Genomic DNA, 19,790 nt, shown 5'->3' with positions numbered 1-19,790 from the left:
CTGTTTTTCCCCCCAACAGTCCAGTTTTCATTGGTGGAAATGCATTTCCAGGTTATTCTGGCTTTGTCACCAGGGAAGCGAATGTTCTGATGTACCCACGATAGCAAAACTAATGCAACTTATCAGATTAATTACGCCACTGCTGGTTTATACCAAACTTTAATAATTGTTTCCAGGAAACCCACTTCTCATCCAGTACACTTAAGCCTATGATCAAATACTTAAAAACAAAAATATTATTTTATATGATACAGGACTCAATGGGAGCTGCAGTTTATGCATGGAATTATACAAAACAAACATTACCTGATATCCGACTACTTACAATTCTTTCTATTGTCGTCTAACCGGAATTTTTATTAGTCCAGCATACATGCGAGCTCAGCCCCAGCCGGTCAATCCTTGGTGCTCAATTTGTGGCCTGTAACTTGAGAATTCAACTTGAGTTTTGATATTTGTATTGGAAGACAAGAATGCTGTATTCTTTTTTAGTCCAATTAAGGCATTAATAAATTCAAGAAGGATGTGTTTGGGTGGAAGGCACCGATTTTCAAACTCTGTGCCACTTTAGAACCCAAATAAATGCTCCCCCTCTCCTCACCTTACAATTTTCACTCAGTCACTGGCAGCTCACTCTGACTGAAGCACCAAAATCTACTTTGTTTACACAGTTTATGCGTATTCAGCTTAGCTTCACTCCGTATTTCCCCCTTGGTAGTCTGCCGCCACCCTATAATAGATCTATGCCTAAAAAGGAATTCCACCCACAGTTTCAGGAGTAAACAAAATAAGTTTATGATCTCAAAAGGAGTTGTTTTATAGTCAGATGAGAGCAAAAACGATTCTTTAATAGTTTTAGCTGTTAAAGGTGGGCTTCTGACCTGACCAAACTACCACACACGGTGGGAAAACCTGGACGGATTTACAAGATCATCATTCTTGCCACACCTTCACACGTCCATATACTTTAGGTATTATACTATTATTTCTAGGGAAAAACCTGCATATCGGCCATGTCACTGTAGCATCTACTCGGCACGTGCTCGCTATCAAATTCAGCACCGCATTCTTGGTCGGTGCGGCCCCTTCATAGGCTCAATGGTACGGTCCGCCTACTCCTTACGTCATGGCGTCTGACTTCGCAGGATAAATACAGCAGCTCTGCGCCATGAGGCTCAGGCTTGAGGATCGGAACACCGAGACGCTAGGGGTCGTCCTTTGAAGAGCTGGGAAAACCGCCGAGGCACTGCTAGTAATACGTAATACCGACTAAAGACGTTACCAACACCGTAATTTAACGTTTTCGTACCAGTGGCAGCCGTTAACGATGATGAACGGACAGATGAATGGTTTTCATAACTCCCTCATTGACGAGGACTGCTTCTTGTTCACCTCGGAGTCCGTCGGAGAAGGACATCCCGGTAAGACGCGAGATGTCGGCCTTCTATCATTCTGGCTGATGAAATAAGCTACATTTCTTGCTATGGTTTTTTTTTTTTATATTGTTTGTCCCACAAACTATAGCCTATTACTGTATTAAAATGAAAAAATAGGGAGTGAAATGACAACATCGCGGCCCTTTTTTTTCCTTCTTGTACCTTGGCCGGCTTGGAGACCACGCGCTACTAGCTGATGTAAGCTAGCTAATCTTCAGTGAATAGGTCATTCTGTCGCGTCTGCGCCACCGGCAGCAAATGTAGCACAATAGTCATAGTAGACATGATGAAATTGTCATGTGAATTGTTTACGGTACCGTTATTCATTTTAACTGGTTTTTCTGATTCTGCCATCCGTCCCTATTCATGAAGCACGCGGCTGTTTGTGTAGCTGACTCCTAACACAGTCGTCTTCATCCCTGAAGATGAAGATAGACTGTGCTTTTATCAGTCTGTCGATATGTAGTTAGTTCAAACATTTATAAGTGTACCGTGCTTGCCTTCCGGTCTCCGTGGAGTTGCGCGGGCTCTCTTTGACACCACATGTGCGCATGCTGAAATGGCGACCGCCGAGACTCCGGTCTATGCCTCTTGAGTGTGAAGGGGGACAGTTTGCGCCGACGTGCGGCATATTACGTTTAGACCCTGTGATGTGATTGATGTTGCCGTTTACTCACGTTATTGTTTTTGTTTTTCAGACAAAATCTGTGACCAGATAAGCGATGCCGTTTTGGATGCCCATCTGAAGCAGGATCCAGATGCCAAAGTTGCATGTGGTAAGTAAATATTTCCTATCTTGTTTGCTTTGGCTTCACTCCTGTGTTGACACCAGGGTATTGAACTACATGTGAATTGCCTCATGCAGAGACCGTTGCCAAGACTGGGATGATCCTATTGGCAGGTGAGATTACCTCACGGGCCACGGTGGATTACCAGAAAATTGTTCGTGACACCATCCGCCAAATTGGATATGATGACTCCTCCAAAGGTGTGCATTGCTTTACTGATTTTGTTGCTTCCCCCCCCCCTTTTTTTTTCTGTAAGGACTATTCTTAAACTCCTACTGTGTGTTCTGCCTAGGTTTTGACTACAAGACCTGCAATGTTCTTGTGGCGCTGGAGCAGCAGTCTCCTGACATTGCTCAGGGTGTTCACATTGATCGCAATGAGGAGGACATCGGAGCTGGGGATCAGGTTAGTATTGGCCTGAGTGTTCTGAAACCACAAATACAACATGTTATTGTCCTTTAAGAGCTTTTTAAAACTATAATTGTCTCACTCTGCAGGGTTTGATGTTTGGATATGCCACTGATGAGACTGAGGAGTGCATGCCTCTCACAATCGTTCTTGCCCACAAGCTGAATGCCAAGATGGCTGAACTGCGCCGCAATGGCACCCTTCCATGGCTCCGACCAGACTCAAAGACACAGGTATTCATCATTTTATTTTCTAATTTTCACTAGCAAAAGGAAAATTGGAAAAAGGATTGTTCTAAAAAGTTGCTCATTTTGTTTCTTTTCACAGGTTACTGTACAATACCGCCAGGACCGCGGTGCCATGCTGCCAGTGCGTGTGCACACTATTGTCATCTCTGTCCAGCACGATGAGGATATTTGCTTGGAGGAGATGAGAGATGCTCTGAAGGAGAAGGTCATCAAGGCGGTTGTTCCCTGCATTTACTTGGATGATGACACCATCTACCACCTGCAGCCCAGTGGTCGTTTTGTCATTGGAGGTCCACAGGTAAATGCCTTTCATGGCGTGTTGTGTGTGGTTTGTTTGTTTTTGTTTTTTTTTTGTTTATCGGGAGCTATTCAGCTTTGAGTTTACCTTGATTCCTTCATTGCAGGGAGATGCTGGCCTCACCGGACGGAAGATCATTGTAGACACTTACGGAGGCTGGGGAGCCCATGGTGGTGGAGCCTTCTCTGGGAAGGATTACACAAAGGTGGATCGCTCTGCTGCTTATGCGGCACGCTGGGTGGCCAAGTCCCTGGTGAAAGCTGAGCTTTGCAGGAGGGTGCTGGTCCAGGTGAGTGGTAGTGGTAGAAGCTGCGTTTCCACCTGACATGTTCAGAAACATTTTTTTTTTTTTTTTATATATATATTTTGTCCTATTGGGGGTTCATCAGATTTCTGGGTAGCTGTGGTTTCACCGTGCTCTAAAAGCTGGGTGTAAATTAGTTTCTTTAATCAGCTGAAAACTAATTTAAACCCCTAGCCCCATCTTCGAAAGGTTCATGTTCTCTGGGGAAAGTTTCTGTGGTGGAAACGCAGCCAAACCCCCCAGTCTTTATTTCAGGGAGCAAGGTTGCAGCAGGCTCCTGCCTGAAGTTTTCTGTTTTCCTGCTTGATATAACGCATCTGTGTGCTGTATTAGGTGTCGTATGCCATTGGAGTTGCCCACCCCCTCTCGATTTCTATCTTCCACTATGGGACATCCCACAAGAGTGAGAGGGAGCTACTTGACATCGTGAAGAAGAACTTTGATCTCCGGCCTGGAGTCATCGTCAGGTAATGTATAACCTTTGAAGCCACCTACTCACTGATACCACAGCTCCTGGTTCCTGGAGGATTGCTGTACCTTAGTTTCTCCAATCTGTAGTTTATTTTGATTTATTATTATTATCATTATTATTATTATTATTATTATTATTATTATTATATATATATATTTTTTTTTTTTTGTGAAAGTTCCTCTTGTCACAGGTATCAAAGTTATTGGGTAGGGGGAAAGTAATAAACAAATTGCATTAGGTTAAACACCTAGGCTTCAGTGGGGGCAAACAGCTTATTTAGTGGGGGGTCTTGTATTTGGATTATTTAGCTCAGTTAGTGGTTTTATAAATGGGAGGAGTTTGGTTTCTGCAAGCTGCAATGTCCTGTGGTTAGCAGGGTAAGTGTTGAGTCTTCACGTTCCCCTCTTTACCAGCCAGCCATCTAATGTATTTTTTTCGCTGTCGCCACTCCCCACCGGCTAATTCGAGTATTATGCCTGTGTGTGCATTTGAGGTCACTGGATGTGACTGCTGCTAAAGAGTTTGATTATGTATTCCAGGGATCTGGATCTGAAGAGACCCTTGTATCAGAGGACCGCAGCCTACGGCCACTTTGGCCGAGACTCCTTCCCTTGGGAGGTCCCCAAAAAACTCAAATACTAAACCTGTTAAGCTTTTACCCCCAGGCTTGTTGGTGTATACTACAGAGAAGCCTCCAAGGTTCCGGGGGTGAAATGCCCTTTTCTCTCATATTGGTACCATTTAACACATTAACCCCTTTCCTCACTCCACCTCCCTTTTTTGTCTTGTTACTGTTTTTCTACTGATTGCAGTATCGTGCTGGGTCCCAGGAGGCATGCCTCAGAAACTTGATGTTTTAAAGAACTAGATGAGTTCCATGAACTCATGCACCGTAGTACTTACTGTTATCCCACGTCTTGAGGTTCCTCCCCGCTTCTTATTGTGATGCGCTGAGTAGCGGCGTTCAGTCCTCATTTTTGGCATTCCACACTCATCACTATCGTCACTATCACTGTCATGGCGGTAGTATAATAGGCTGTATGTGATATTCCTCTTAATTTACTGGTGCTACTAATGAGTCTGCATGACATCTAAAAGAGAAAAATAATTTCAAAGTCCTCTCAAGTGCATATTTGGAGTTTTGTGATCTGGCTGTGTCCCCCTAAAATTGTTAGCTTCTCTCATTCCTCCTGTTGTCAGCCTGGTACGGTTGTTCCTTGACCCCCAGTGTTCATTTATCCTTTTTTGTTAGCTTGTTTTCCCCTCATCCTTGTGGAGGATGCTAGAATGGCACAATTTAAAATTCAAGGGTTGTTGCTGTTTTCACTAATTAAAAAAATAAATAAATAAAATGCTATGCATTGCAGGGCTAAGGGGCAAGCCAAATCCTAATTATTCAAGCTCTTAAATGAGCATTAGGCCTCAGACACCCCTACAGACCTTTGCTGTTTTCTGACGTAATACAGAAAAGTCAGAAGCTGCTGTCACTGCTCTGGTCTGCAGAGGTTTTGGTTATACTTGAAGGTTATGGGAAAAATTTAATTGCTTATGCATTGAAATTAAATTTTAAACTAGTCATTTTAAAAAAAAAACAAAAAAAAACTAGTTTCACTTGAGTTTTTTTTTTTTTTTTTTTTTTTTTTTGTATGGTTTGAAGTGACCTAAAGACTCCATTTCCCTCAAGTATATAGATGGCAGGTGTAGCTACAGAGAAACCTGTTTCATCTTTGTCCTTAGAGGGGTGTGTTCTTTGCCACAGTCTTATTGACTAGGAATTAAACCTCAACACTATTTATTTGTTCTCTGAAACTCGGCGTGGATACAGAGAAGCCGAAATTTCAGAAGGCAGCTTTAAACAAACTTGGGTATTAGGTCTTGACTTTCTTGTGACGTGGTCATTTTGGTGTTTGGCTTGAGGCTCCAGAGTGTTGTACAGAAAAGCTTTGGACTGCCTCGGCAAGAAAGTGTCACTGGCTAATTGTAAATGACTATTTTACAACCTTTTTTTTTTTTTTTTTTTTTTTTTGGACTGCAGAACTTATTTTTTTTAGGCAGGTTAGTTATCGAAAATCCCATTTTTAAAATATCTGGTGCAATTATTATTATTTTTTGGCTCTTGCTTATCCCCATTACTGCGATGGCAACATTTGGTTGGTGTAGTACAGAGAAACCAGCCTTGTTTACATGTCCATCTCATGTGTGGGATAGAAGTTTTGGTCCCTTTTTTTACGACTCGGAGGTCATCCCGTTGGCTATAGTAAGTGTAAGAGTGCCTTTTCTATTTCCTCTGCTCCCCACTCGCTTTTCTCCCCACCACCAACATGCGTTCAACTTCCAAAGGAACACGTAGCTCATTCTGTATTAAACTTCATGTCTGGACTGGGTAGTTTCCTTCTCTGTAATAAACAACTACACCTCTCACATGTCTTTGTGTTTTGTTTTGCTTTTGTTTTTTTTTTTTATTTTAGTTGAGGCTGTAAAACAACTCAACTATGACACTTTAAGAATTGTGAAACAGGTTGATTCAGACTCGGGGTCCAAAGGTGGTGCTGGAGTCTTGAAAATTCAGATTGCAGTACAATGTGGTTGTAGAGGAGGGTGAGGGGGACCCTCCAAGATTACTGTTGATCATTAACATTGGCTTGTAAATATACAAAATTAGAATGGTTTTATAAATAAACTGCAATCCAAATGGATACATGTAGGTCTCCAGTACACATTACCTCTTAGTCACTTTGTTTAACCGTTTGGCATTTATCATCAGGGTCACTGGTGAGGCTAGCATCACTTAACCGGGGGAACTAAAGGAGTTTCAGGGCTATCATTTTACATGATACCACTGGACCAGTTTCAGCCCTGAGCAATGTTTGCTGCGGTCTTTTAATTTGTTACTAGCAGCTGTCAGAACAAGATAAGAGTCAGGTCATTTTCATGTGACTTGGAGCACAACCAACACCCTGGCTGAGCTTTTGAAGCTCAAATTGCAGCTGATAATTTGGTTATATGGTAGGTAGTGGGAACGGAGGTTGCTCCAAAGAATAATTTGATGTGTGCCCTCCCACCCATCACACACACACATGCTACCAAGCAACAACAATGTGGCACCAGTTTTGGCAGGGCAGATAATACTGGGCACACCCAAAATGGTTTGAGGAGAAAAATACAAACATTTAAAGATAGTTTTAACAGTCAGGGCTGCACTCTGTGTACTGAGGAAAACTGACCTCATGTACATTCATCATGTTATGCCAATAGCTCCTTAAATTCTACATGTTTCTGACAGAAAACCTAAGACTTTATACACACTGAGTGGCATAAAAGAGAAGCCACTTGTACTGTTTCAAAACAGACTGAAAAACTTTGGGTATGCATACCTGTATAATAATAAAGATGGATAATAATGTATCATGATCTGGTTACGACAATAAAGATGAATGAGGTTAAATAGCTGAGGTCAACCACCCAAAGCAATAAACGGTGAAGACGGTGCAGGCAGGGTCCGTGGTAATGTGTGGCTGAAAGATGGCAGTGAAGGTTTACAAGATGGCTGGGAAATCTGTGTGGACACGATTGGAAATAAATACACCAGATGGACAGCTCAGGTTGAGTGGTTTGGAGACAAAGAGAGGAAAGGCGAATATGGAAGAGGAAGAGGAAAAAAACTGCATAGCTCCTGCTGCCTTAGCCTTTAACAAAGAAAATCGCGCACTTGTGGTGCAAGTCTTCAGTTAAGTTCAGCTCATGTTCGGCAGTTACATAAGACACACGTAATGTATTCTAACCTGCCATACAGGTGTATGCAACACCTGTATGGCAAAAAGGGAGGAGCTGTCTTCACTTGTTTGTGTAATAAGTTCCAAAACTATCTGATTACAAAACCATGTTTTGGTTTCATTGCTTGGTGCTGGACTATTCATTCCAGCATGTTATTTAATGTAAGTGAACCTGTACACATAAAGAAATAACTCTTAATAAAAGAGGTTTGCAACGTTGCGTCTTTTTGGTTTTCATATTGCTTCCTCTTCCAAATGGAAAGTTTAATACCTAAACTGGACACACTGAAAAAAATGAACGTGTAATGTAATTGACCTCTTACCTACTGAGTCAACATCCAAGAAGATCAGGAGATCCCACAGTTAAAGGTTGGGTTTATTGATGAGTAGTCAGTGATTGTGAAATTTGCGACACAGTTGGGTTTGTGTAGTGATTCTCCTTTAAAATCTTTATTCATTTACTTTTCTGCTCTTTCAAAATGCCTATTCAGTTAATGATTTAACTTGGGAAATTCTAACATTGAGACCACTTTTGCTTTTTTTAAAAACAGGGTCAGGTCATGATAACTAGATTCTTCAGCACACGTTATTTAGGTTAAGAGTGATGTTCACATGTCACAGTGAACCTTGAATTGATAGCAGAACAGCTTGCTCTGTGACACGTCGACCATTTCCCAGCCCTTCAGTCAGTATATTTAGTACTCTGACACGTAATCACTGTAACTCAAGCCTAAACTTAGGAAACTATTGTAAATAAACACTCAAACAATATAAAGATAGCTGTAAGTGTAGGAAACGCACAAGGTGAAGATTAGTACCGAAAGACCTGCAGATATAGGAACTAAGAATTTAAGATTGAAAGCATTTACAGAACCATCGACATTCTGTGTCTATACAAAGGCGATATTATCAGGAGCATAGCAATACTGTCAAATATCTAACCAGCCAGAAGCTTTTATATATAGGCATATGAACTCATGAAGAGCTTCACTGTTAAGTTATTAAGTTATGTTGGTTGTTGTGTTTTATGAGCTGCAGCTTTTTCACACAGACAACTTGTTTTGCTCATCTTCACCACTTAAGATTAGTGGTGAACTGTAAAATCCATTCATGAAATACAGTACAGTAAAAAAATGTCATTAAGCACTCAACACAACAAATTTGCAACCTCTAAATACATTATACATAATATTAATATTACACTTATACTTCCTCATTCTGGAAACATGATTAAATCTTGCAATTCATATTTATGGTACTTTTAAATGATCCAAGTCCCCAAAACAAAGCATATCCCTCCAGAGCTATGACCTACCAGCCAATGATTTCTGCAGATGCACATAATCTGCTAAAGAATTGCTTGAAGAGCATTAGAAAGGACCAAAGGTATTGATGGAGCCTCCAAACCTCCGTATTCTGTTTTTGAGGATCTGCAGGATCAACACAAGATCCATAGAGACCAACAAACCAGCACCATACACCACAGGACACCTCAGATGGTCCCATGCCCATGCTGTTTTGGAGGCAAAAAGCGGAGTTCATAAATAAACATCGGTTTATAAAGTTTAGGGTGCTTATATAGAGACTGTAAAGAGTACCGATTAAACAGATAATCAGTATTAACATTAATAGATAATTAGTACTAACGCGTCCATACAAAAGGCTTCTTTAAAAAGGCTAAAAAAATGCTGCCACCATTTTTTAAAACATGAGTCTTTAAGTAAATAAGTATCTCAGAGGGAATTTACAGTGTAAACCTTTGAGAAATCTGTAATCAGTAAGAGAGCATGTTAAAGTACAGCTTGCCTTTGTTTGTCAGAAGTATAGTTTGGAATCAACTGTTTGACACTGTCATTTGCCTAATTTGTGTCCAGTTGTATACCAAGTATAAGTCTGAGCACAGCTCATATCTGTGTTTAGCACTGAATGTTCTAAATAATCCACCCTACATTATAACCTGCCATTCAGACAAAATGCAAGTTGATTGTAGCATCCATTAACCTGATTGTGTGATTTTTATTTATTATTCTTCCTTATTTTTTCACTTTTTCTTTGCATATGCTTTGGGTGAATTTGTTTGAACTTCAAAACTGTTAAAGCATTGCGGTGTCTTAATGGACTGACTAATTTGCTCCATACCTTCCAAATAAGTGATCGTAATGTGTCTGAAAGGTAAAAACAAATCCATGGTTGTGTAAGTAATGAGCAATGACCCTGAAGCAAATTCAAAACACTGTTGCTTGAGCTTCAAAGGGGAACATGTCCCACCCTTTCTTAACCGAAGATACTATTTCCAGTTACATCTTAGAACTCATCAGTCACTTTGAAAAGGTTGAGCACCCGTTTCAGCTACATTTGAAGTTGTTAACCAGAGCAAAGCTTACAACAAATTGATGAGATCATAGTAATGCATAATAAATCAATAAAATTACATAAGATCCTAATTTAGCAGTTTGAAAGGTTATTTTTTTATTATCAAACAACCTTGAAACTTTATGATGTGATATTTTAGTCATTTGTACTGTTGGCATTCTGATGTGAAACATATCATTGTTTGTCATGCCATGCAACACAAAGTAATATGTTAATTACAGTTTTGTAATGAAAGCGATAAAAAGGCCAAATATGGTCTGAGAAGATTCTGTTCTCATTCCTAATCACACCAGAATGTCGGACAAGTTTGGGCAGTTCACACAGCTCGCTGCCAAAAGGAAATGACAAACAACTGTTAAGAAAAATATTTGCCTCCGGAGACAGGTGTACGCAAAGAATTTAGACTGAGCCGCTTAAAATGTTTAAAGTTTAAAGTGAGAAAGGGTAAATGTAACCAAATAAACAATAAAAAATGTCCCTTTGTTTGTTTAACCTCCTAGGACCTGGCGTCCACATATGTGGAAATCACATTTTTGGTTGTCTAGACCAAAATACTAAATTTTGCTCTACAAGGGCCTGATATCCACTGTTTTATCAAAATTTAAAACAAATGTCCTCATATGTGGCTCTCATTTTTCTTAGAAACAAATATCAGGTTAAAAAAAAATCTGCTGATTCTTTGTTTTTACATACATTGGGTCCCAATATGCCCAAATATAAAAATATAAATAAAAATGCATGCCATGGAAGAGTTCAGGTCTTAGGAGGTTAAAGGTTGAGTTTCATTTTTATTTTGAAAACTTAACATAAAAAATCACCTGCAGTTTAACCTGTCGATGACCTGCTGAGGGAATTTAAAATTGAATGGAATTGAATGGAATATTATGCTGAGAACAGTTTTTCCTGTACTGAAGGCTTCACTCCAAATCATGTAGATGTTTTGTTGGCATAAAAGTCTGTGCAGACCCTTTAGCAGCGTGCGAGCTGTTTGACCATTCTGTAGTCTGCACATTTGGTTTGTATGCTCCAGATTTTTAAACGTGCGTATGTATACTTTTGCCAATAACGAGGAGAACAAAGATTTGAGTTAGATGTAGCACCTATGGGTATGTTTGTGTTAATGATTTAAAAAAGGACACATTTCTACTGAAATATAGCATACAGCACTAAATTTTTCACTCACATTACTTAGCATCACATAGTTGCTGCAGATTTGTCAGCTGCACATCCATGATGGGAATCTTTAACTACATCACATCACAAAGGCACTCAGTTGGACTGAGATCTGGTGAGTGTGATGCCATTTCAGTATAGGGAAGTGTCGTGTTAAAAAAAAAAACAGTTTAAGATGATAAGTGTTTAATGGACTGGTTCTTGTATGGAGCTTTTCTACTCTACTACGCACTATATACTACGACATCCCTCATTCAAACAATCAGTTTTTATTTGCTTTCTAGTTCATTCACACACATTCACACTCCCATGATGGACCGCAACTTGGAGTTGAGCATCTTTCCCAAGGATACTTTGGTATGACTGTCAGCCAGGGATTGAAGCACCAACTTTTTGGTTAGTAGATGACCTGCTTAATCTCCTGAGATGATCTGAGCTTTGTGAGATGGCACGTTATCCTGGTGAAAGCAGCGATCAGAAGATGGGGACACTATGGTCATAAAAGGATAGATATGGTCAGCAACAATACTCAGGTAGGCCTCAGTTGGTACTAAGGGACACAGACTGTGCCAAGAAAATAAAGAAAATACGCCCACACCATTACACCACCACCACCAGCCTGAACCACTTATACAGGCAGGATGGATCCATGCTGTCATGTTGTTACATTGAATTCTGACCATGCCTTTTGAATGTTGCAGCAGAAATCGAGACTCATCGAGCTCATATCTTGGTCAACATTTTCCTGATCTCCTATTGTCCAGTTTTGGTAAGTGTGTGTAATTTATAGCCTCATTTTCCTGTTCGTAACAGAAGTAGCACCCAGTGCGGTCTTCTGCTCCTGTAGCCCATGTGCTTCAAGAGATGCTCTTCTGTGTACCTTTGTTGTAACTAGTGGTTATTTGATTTATTGTTGCCTTCCTATCAACTTGAAGCAGTCTTCCCATTCTCCCCTGACCTCTGGTATCAACAAGGAATTTGCTGCTCACTGGATATTTTTCCTTTTACAGATCAGTCTCTGTAAACTCTAGACATGGTTGTGTGGGAAAATAAGTAATTTTAGTTAATGAGGAGCTGAACAGGTATACCTAATGAAGTTGGGTGTGAGCGTATTAATTTTGTAGCATTTAAATCTAAAAGCAGTTATTCTAATAAGCCTCTACTGCAAAGGTCAAACTTAAACTGAGAATTACTATTTGCTGAGCAAGAGAAGCCTTACTGGAAATAACTTCTAGGAACCTCTCCCTTTCCCTTTTACGGAGGACTGGATGTACTTCTTGACTCTGAAATTTAGCCTTGCACATACAGTTACAGTCAAGTTCTGCTACTTGAGTAACATCACTAGACTTCTTGGACCCAAATTGTGGTTACTGGTCGTACTGCAGCAGCTGTGCATTTCCACTACTGCGCTCGACAGCCAAGCATCTATATTTAACCGAATGTTAGTAAAGGCGAGCTCATACTTGCACAGCCTTGAATGGGCAAGAAGACTCACCACGGTAACGGTACCATGGCACCAACAGAGGCTGTTGCAACTGAAAAGCACTGAGCACTAATTAAAGGAAAAAGGCTTGGAAGCTTGTTTTTCAAGAACATTGCACCACACACACACTAAGCAGATCTTTTTTTTCTTATGTAGCAACGTGCTGATAAAGCTTTAGCCTTTTATTGGTGGTCGACTTAAGCAGGCTGCAAGCGGAATACAGTCATAGTGAGAAGGGCAGAGGCAGGTCAGCTGTTTAGTTGAGGTCACTGGCATTCACTGTCAGGATTAGATGACAGCTGATACAATATCTGTATGTGTTTGCTGTTGCTCTACTGTACTTTTGCAGAAAACTGGACTTCCTCCTCTAACTTTTCTGCACAAGATGTTCGCCTTAATTTAGCTTTAAACCGTTAACAAAGGGCGAAATAAAATGTGAACTCGCAAACCACAAGGGAACCCAAGAGTGCTTTGTTTTTCAGTTACACATTTAAAGATGAGGCTTTTGTAACACATTTGTTTTTAAAACGAAAATGCATCGTCAGCTAGTAGTTTTTTTTGTCACAGTATGTATTACACGATTTGGCTGTTTAGAAAGACAGGTTATCTTCGCAGTATCTTATACTGACAAAGTGCAGTTACAAAGGTACAGCAGATAACAAGGTAACTGTGAATCAAACTGAGTCATTGTCGGTTCCAAAGTTATGCAATTGTGTTTTTGGGGGTGGTTGGAAGTTCTTTCAAAGTGTTATGAGGGTGAGATTAATCTCAGGTTGTCACTGTGCCTAACCCAGCCTAAATTCTCTGATCTGTTATGTAACATTCGTCTCCGAGACTGCTCCATTTGGTTGAGAAAAGTTCCCAAGCCAAATGCTAAACCTCAAATGCTGATCTCATTACAAATTTCAAGATGCGTTTTATTACACTATACAATGTTATAAAGTTAGATTTCTATTTAGTTACAAGAACATCAAAAGCAAGAAAAAAAAGAAGAGAAATTCAGACACATGGTCAGGTGATGTGGCTCGAGGGTCTCGCTGTAATGATTTAGCCGGCAAAGTAAACAGAACTCTAAACTCCCCAAACATTGAGGGGTCAGATATTGGATGCTAGGTTTGACAATAGTGCTCTTGTTTACAATATTTCAGTTCAAGTGTTTAGTACTTCAGTAAATAAGTCAAGACAAACAATGTGATGTAGGCCCTGATAGTAGAGAAGCTCAATGGCTGGCTGATTTTGACATTGGGTCAGTACGTTTGTTAGTGGAGTGTATGAACATCTACTGTATGTAAAAAATAAAAACAACTTGCACATTCTTGCAAATAGAAACTGTATGTTTATGGTTTCTGGATTTTTCGTGTCTTTTTTTTTTTTTTTTTTTAAATAATACGGCAGTAGATGGGAAAAGAGTCTAACCAGTGCTGTTTACCACAATGGCTAACCAATTGGTGCTTTGCTAAATTGCATAATTCCACCCCTTAAAAGCTTTTCACAGGCAGAGGTAATGTACGGAAGAAAAGGTTATGAGTTACATAATTTTTAATGATAAGCTACACTAAGGGTCGGGTATTGAATTGTGAGCTGTGATTGGGCCATTTCAGCCAACTGGAAATCTGTAACTTTAGATAATCTGCTGAGCAGCAGAGTAGCTACCCTGGGAATGTGTCTCCCTCCTTCAGTCACATGCTGCTTAAGAAATGAAAGCAAGCTGGAGGAGGGCGTTGACAGCCTGAAGGGGAGTGTATCTGTTCAGCCAATCAATTTGCGGAGCCCACTCCTCCTTGACAAGGCTTTGTGTAATATTTGGCCCGCCCTGTGATCAGAGGATGAAGTTTGCATATCTTCATACGTCAATAAAAACAATGTATTAATCTCCCACTATGGCGTGGCTCACCAGTTTATCTGTCTAAATGTCAAGTCAGTTTTGTATTTTTCCATAGCCAGGGAAGTGGAGCTTCCCATTTTCACTTTCGAGTTTGATAGGAGACAGACATTTTAACATGTGCATGCCATCGGCCTTTTAGGGGGACGGACCTTTTTTTCCTCGTTTTCTTGAATAACTGACAGACATCCGTTTTAAAATGAATCCTGTCGTAGCCGTCAGGTGGGGTTTTACGAATCATAGGAATTTGACTTGAGGCATTTTCACAATACATCACTAGCGAGTTCCAGCTTGCTTGGTTAAGTCAAAGTAGAAAAACAAATCATAAACTACTGCTCCAGGTAAAAAGGTGGGGAAAGAAATGACATAACAGTGGGAAAAAAGTTAAACAAAAATCACAATTGCTTAAATAATATGAGAACAGGTACAACTTCACACAAACTAAATCACTCCTTTTGGTCACAAGATGAACATCTGCTTTGTCACAAAAAACTCAAGTTCATATTTTAGAGCTCAGCATAGCAAAATATAAAACTGCCACTTGAAATCTGAACTCTACAAATTAAGAGTTTTTCCTGTGTATAGGAGGCTATATATTGTTGGACAAGCAGCCCCAATGAGATGAGATTTCTGAGAAAGCAGAGGACAGAAGCTCTGACTCAAGTGCACAAAGATCCTGAAATGGATACAAACCTAAGGTGCTACTCCATGTACAGCAACTTGCCACCTAATTCTTCATAGCCCCTCAGTTCTTCAAAGTATTTTAGTCAAAAGAGGGGAAATATTAGAATAATTCAAAGTGCCCCTTTTTATGGAAACTAAACTGTTTAGTAGGTCTCTGTAGAAAAATGCATTATTTTTACAGAAGTACAGAGTAAAACCTGATTTAAACAGGAGGAAAACTACAGCAGAGGTCTGCGTGGTTGCATGACTGATGCTGCCACCTGCTGAAAATGTGATGTGAAACATTTGTCAAATCAACCTGATGCCGTATTTTTCTATGTTCCAGTATTATATTCATATTTAAAATCAGAATCTCTGTCATATAAGATGATAAGAAAAAAAAAAAGTGGTGCTCAGCACCATAAAACTGGACAGCAATGTATGGCTTTTATACATTTTATATGTAAAGTGTCATCCTCAAAAAGATATTACAGTATCAAAAATAAGCCTCTCAACAATCCAAAATAAATCAGAGCACTGAAACCTACAGAACAGTTACCAACCCTACATCTACTAAACTCGGACTTCAAAACTAATTTCCCTCATTTCTTAAACACAGGATTGCTGACAGACCGATGATCAGCTTAAAACACTTCGCACAAAGAGTTCAAATCTTAATTTAACAAAACAGAATCTTTGTAAACACAAGAATCACAGGACATGGAGGACAACGCTTTTAGGACTCTGTGCTTAAGAGTACCTGCTCCTTGTAAATGTAACTATTAAAAAAGTAACAATTTTAAAAATGTCCAGTCAACTTAAATGTGTCCTCAATATGTGAATCAGAGAATAACACAACTGTCCAAGGTCAAGAATTGCAATTAAACCTGAAAACAACTCCCAGCCATAAACTGTGCTCTTCCTTCTTGCAAAAAAAATTAAAAAATGGCCTGAATACAAGTCACCATGTTAGATCTCTGCTGACAGTCACTCTAAATGATCCTTCTTATACCCTTAACGCACAAGAGTGCTCTGGAGGAGTGCAGAACTGCAAACGAAGCATTACTCCTCTTTGCGTGGAGCTCCTTTATGGTCGTAATCTGTCGATTGCTCAGCGTTTGTCTCGCCTTTTATCAATTTCCTTTCGAATTCGAACCTTCAGAGCTGCCCTCATGGCTGCATCCAGGATGTTCTTCTCTGCAACACGTTCTACCACCCTCTCAGGCTTGTCCTCCTTCAGAAACAGAAGGCATTTAAAGGAATTACACACAGGAAATAACCAAAGAGCTGAAAACACCATAAAAAGAAATCGGCATTAACCTTGTGCACAAGGATGGATGTAATGGTACCAGAATCTGCTTCATATTCAAGCCAAAAGAGTTCAGTCCCACTGGCGTCAGTCTCTGTGCTTGATCCACTCTCGTTTTCTTCAGCATCAGCACCGGCCCCTGGCTCTGAACCATCTGAACAATGAGCGCACGCATGCACACACACACATGCGCACACACACATACACACTTTATCTTCCCGCTAATGGGTGTACAATCAGCACAAAAGTCAAGAGAAAGCACATCAGTCTTACGTCTTCTTCGAGGATGGTACACTTGCATGTCAGGTCGACGGGGTCTTCGAGGGGTTGTGGTGTGTCTCCGCCGCTGAAGCTCTTTGGCTTGCTTCACTTCTTTATCATAGTCATCTCTGGAGAAAGGGAATCAAAATTTTGTTAATGCAGAAAATGTGACAACTTGGTTGTTCCATGGCATATGAATAAATAAATAATAAAAATAAAATAAAACCTAAATTAAGAACATGTAATAAACAATTTGAAGAATTGAAGAAAGAAAAAAAGAAAAGATTAACCCTCAGAAATATCTGAAGAAATATTTTTAACTCTTCACGGTGATGCTCTCATTTTTATCTTACTTTTAATTTTACCTGGCTTTTTTTTTTTTTAATTACATGAAATTAATGCTAAAACAGCAGAATGAAACAACCGCATTTAATAATAACCTGTCATGTGGACTACTATCAGAGTCACAGATTGCAGAATTCTCCATTTATTCAAACCCAAGCATTAATGGAGTGACACTGCTTTTTTAAATTGTGATTTTTGACTTGACTAACCACTGTATACAGAGGTCAGCATTTTAAATAAAATTGAAAGACACTGACACCAAATGCCCCTTTTTACCATTCAGCCAGTCTTCAGCCAGTATTGAGAAGCTTAAATACAGGCTAGCAATGTAATTTGGGGATTTTCTTTGAAAAGTTTTTTGTGTGTGAAATGATTCATGGACATGATATCCATGCCTACATATGAATGTATGTAAATTTCTAACAGTTTGTTGTATAGTTCAGAAAATGGATTATGAAAGTAGGTCGTTCCTATGTAAATTTGGCACAAAAAGTAAGGTCTATTATTTCTTTATTGTAACAATGCACCTTGCGAACAAATCTCATACCATTGGGAGCCTTTTTATTTCCCCTTCAGTAGTCCCACATTTCTAAGGAAAAATGCATTTTTCCTAACATATGCACTGAATGATCAGCAGAGGTGAGTATGGGGGTTGCGCCCATGAAAAACCTGCTAAATCTTCTCTGCCAATACCAAACAGCCTATTCTGCTATTGACTGTTGTTTGGGGTTGCCTACTGAACTAGATGATTTAGGTCTTAATTTTTTTTTTAGCAATTTCTTAATTCAAGAAATATGGGGCTATGCATGCAGCATGTGGAAGAACCATATGCAGCCTCAACAGCTTGGCATCTTCTACGCTGGTCACCGGCTTGGTCCACATCCAAGCTGATCACATAACCGTTCAACAGGGTCAGGACTTCAGGTAGGACATTCCATCCTCTTCACTCCCAAAGACCGGACCTGAGGTGGTCCGCTCTGTTGTGGTGAGCGTTGCCATCTTTGAGGATGGAGTTCCCTCCTAGACTGTGGAGTTATGGGATTGCCACCATTTGCAGAATCTCATCTCAATATCTCTTGCATTGAGATTGGCTCGTTTTTCCACTGAAGGAGATGCTGCCCCACGTTATAACACTGCCTCCACCAAAAGCTGCTACCCTATCAGTGCAGCAATCAACACAGTGTCCCAGTGCACATGTTGCCAACAGCAGCGCAAATTTGCCTGATGGTGAACAGCAGTCATGGCAGGCCTCCTGGCAGCCCTATGACACTGGAGATTGGCCTGTGCAGTCTGTTCTGGATTTTCTGGGTAGAGCGCAGTCAGTCATACTGTTCTGCAAACCTTGACTGTAAATCTATAGAAGACTGACTTCTGTTCCAAAGTGCTGACAGGGTGAAGAAACAGTCATCTTGTGTCATCTTCTTGGGATGCCCATTTCGTAGCCTGTCTGGAATCCCGCGTCAAATAGAACTTGGTCTTTAATTTGGATAAGGTACTACACCGGCTTGAAGTTGCCCTATTGGAACGTGACCTGTAAGATCCACGATAACAGGTGGTGCTAATCCGGCAACAATCAGACACCTGACTGTCTGTATCCGGGATACCAGAATCTCAAAACAAGAGTCAGTAGCAGAAAAAAAACTGTTTAGGATTCGCAGAGAAGATTTGCAAGCTTTTTTCATGGGCACACCCCACAAGTGGCACAATTTAAGAGGACATAAACAGACTTTACAGTGAAATATCACTTATTTTCAAAAGCCAAACACAGATTTTCCTTACCTTTTGTGCCAAGTTTACTTGCTATACTGAAATGCATTTCAAAGAAACCTACAAACAAAAACATTATAGAAGTGAAGTGATGTGTTTAATTGCTTTCCTAGTATTTTTGGGGTCTGTCGTGTTTTCTGTCAAAAACAAGTTAAAAATGACCCCCCTGTTAACAGATGCACGTACTGATTGAACTCAGTTTTTTTTCAGTATGCAGTTGTTTATCATTTTGCTTCTCAGCATCTTAAATCAAAGAGAACTGGTCACCAGGCCTCTGCGACCTTCCCATGTATTTTATCTCCGAATGTAAAAGCGTGTGTGTTAATAACAAGATAACATTTACTTACTCATAAAATTACTTTTCACTAATAATAATAATAACGATTATGGTTTTAGCTGAATGACCTAGTGCACTAGCATACGCTAATAGCAGCTGAGGAACTCACCTAGCAATCTGGTTCCTCCGGATATGGTGCAGGAAGCCGTGGCTCATATCCAAGCGGCCACCTGGTTTGTATTTCAGCTCGTGGACCCCCTCTTCTCTTAAAACATCCATTTCAGCAAACCGCTTCCAAACAACGTCAGTATTTATGCACTACTGATTGCAACAAGTCCCAATCAGAGCACTGTGAACGGTCAAAAAGCTATATAACTACGGCTAGCTAACGATAACATGTTGTCCAATTATAATGCTCCCTGAGTTAATAAATAATGTTATAACTAAATTGCGCACCATAAACAAATACCCATACATGACAAACCTATATATATATATATTATATATATATATATATATATAAAAGACAA

The 19,790-nt window shown here is 40.0% G+C and overlaps 2 protein-coding genes across 2 annotated transcripts; one reads left to right on the top strand and one right to left on the bottom strand.

The window, feature by feature from the left end:
• Positions 1-1,167: 1,167 nt before the first annotated feature.
• Positions 1,168-6,375, top strand: mat2ab (methionine adenosyltransferase 2Ab). Its single transcript, XM_063489807.1, has 9 exons — positions 1,168-1,421; positions 2,135-2,212; positions 2,302-2,424; positions 2,517-2,629; positions 2,722-2,865; positions 2,960-3,178; positions 3,285-3,467; positions 3,816-3,949; positions 4,494-6,375. Exons 1-9 carry the CDS (start codon positions 1,328-1,330, stop codon positions 4,594-4,596), a joined length of 1,191 nt encoding a protein of 396 aa, XP_063345877.1. The 5' UTR covers positions 1,168-1,327; the 3' UTR covers positions 4,597-6,375.
• A 5,101-nt stretch (positions 6,376-11,476) lies between these two features.
• Positions 11,477-19,650, bottom strand: lg12h2orf68 (linkage group 12 C2orf68 homolog). The gene is made up of 4 exons (XM_063490495.1): positions 19,430-19,650; positions 16,884-16,999; positions 16,622-16,764; positions 11,477-16,535 (listed from the first exon to the last, which is right to left on the bottom strand). Exons 1-4 carry the CDS (start codon positions 19,537-19,539, stop codon positions 16,413-16,415), a joined length of 492 nt encoding a protein of 163 aa, XP_063346565.1. The 5' UTR covers positions 19,540-19,650; the 3' UTR covers positions 11,477-16,412.
• Positions 19,651-19,790: the final 140 nt, after the last annotated feature.

Source organism: Pelmatolapia mariae, linkage group LG12, assembly GCF_036321145.2.
Source record: "Pelmatolapia mariae isolate MD_Pm_ZW linkage group LG12, Pm_UMD_F_2, whole genome shotgun sequence".
Lineage (NCBI taxonomy): Eukaryota > Metazoa > Chordata > Actinopteri > Cichliformes > Cichlidae > Pelmatolapia > Pelmatolapia mariae.
The sequence above is the reverse complement of the archived record's forward strand: the minus strand, read 5'-3'. Positions and strand labels throughout refer to the sequence as shown.

Coding starts and splice junctions, on each gene's coding strand:
- mat2ab (XM_063489807.1), top strand. CDS start 1,328: ATGATGAACGGACAGATGAATGGTTTTCATAACTCCCTCATTGACGAG. Junction 1,422..2,134: donor CGTCGGAGAAGGACATCCCG/GTAAGACGCGAG, acceptor TTTGTTTTTCAG/ACAAAATCTGTGACCAGATA. Junction 2,213..2,301: donor AGATGCCAAAGTTGCATGTG/GTAAGTAAATAT, acceptor TGCCTCATGCAG/AGACCGTTGCCAAGACTGGG.
- lg12h2orf68 (XM_063490495.1), bottom strand. CDS start 19,539: ATGGATGTTTTAAGAGAAGAGGGGGTCCACGAGCTGAAATACAAACCA. Junction 17,000..19,429: donor CGGAGGAACCAGATTGCTAG/GTGAGTTCCTCA, acceptor CCCTTTCTCCAG/AGATGACTATGATAAAGAAG. Junction 16,765..16,883: donor GTACCATCCTCGAAGAAGAC/GTAAGACTGATG, acceptor CTCATTGTTCAG/ATGGTTCAGAGCCAGGGGCC.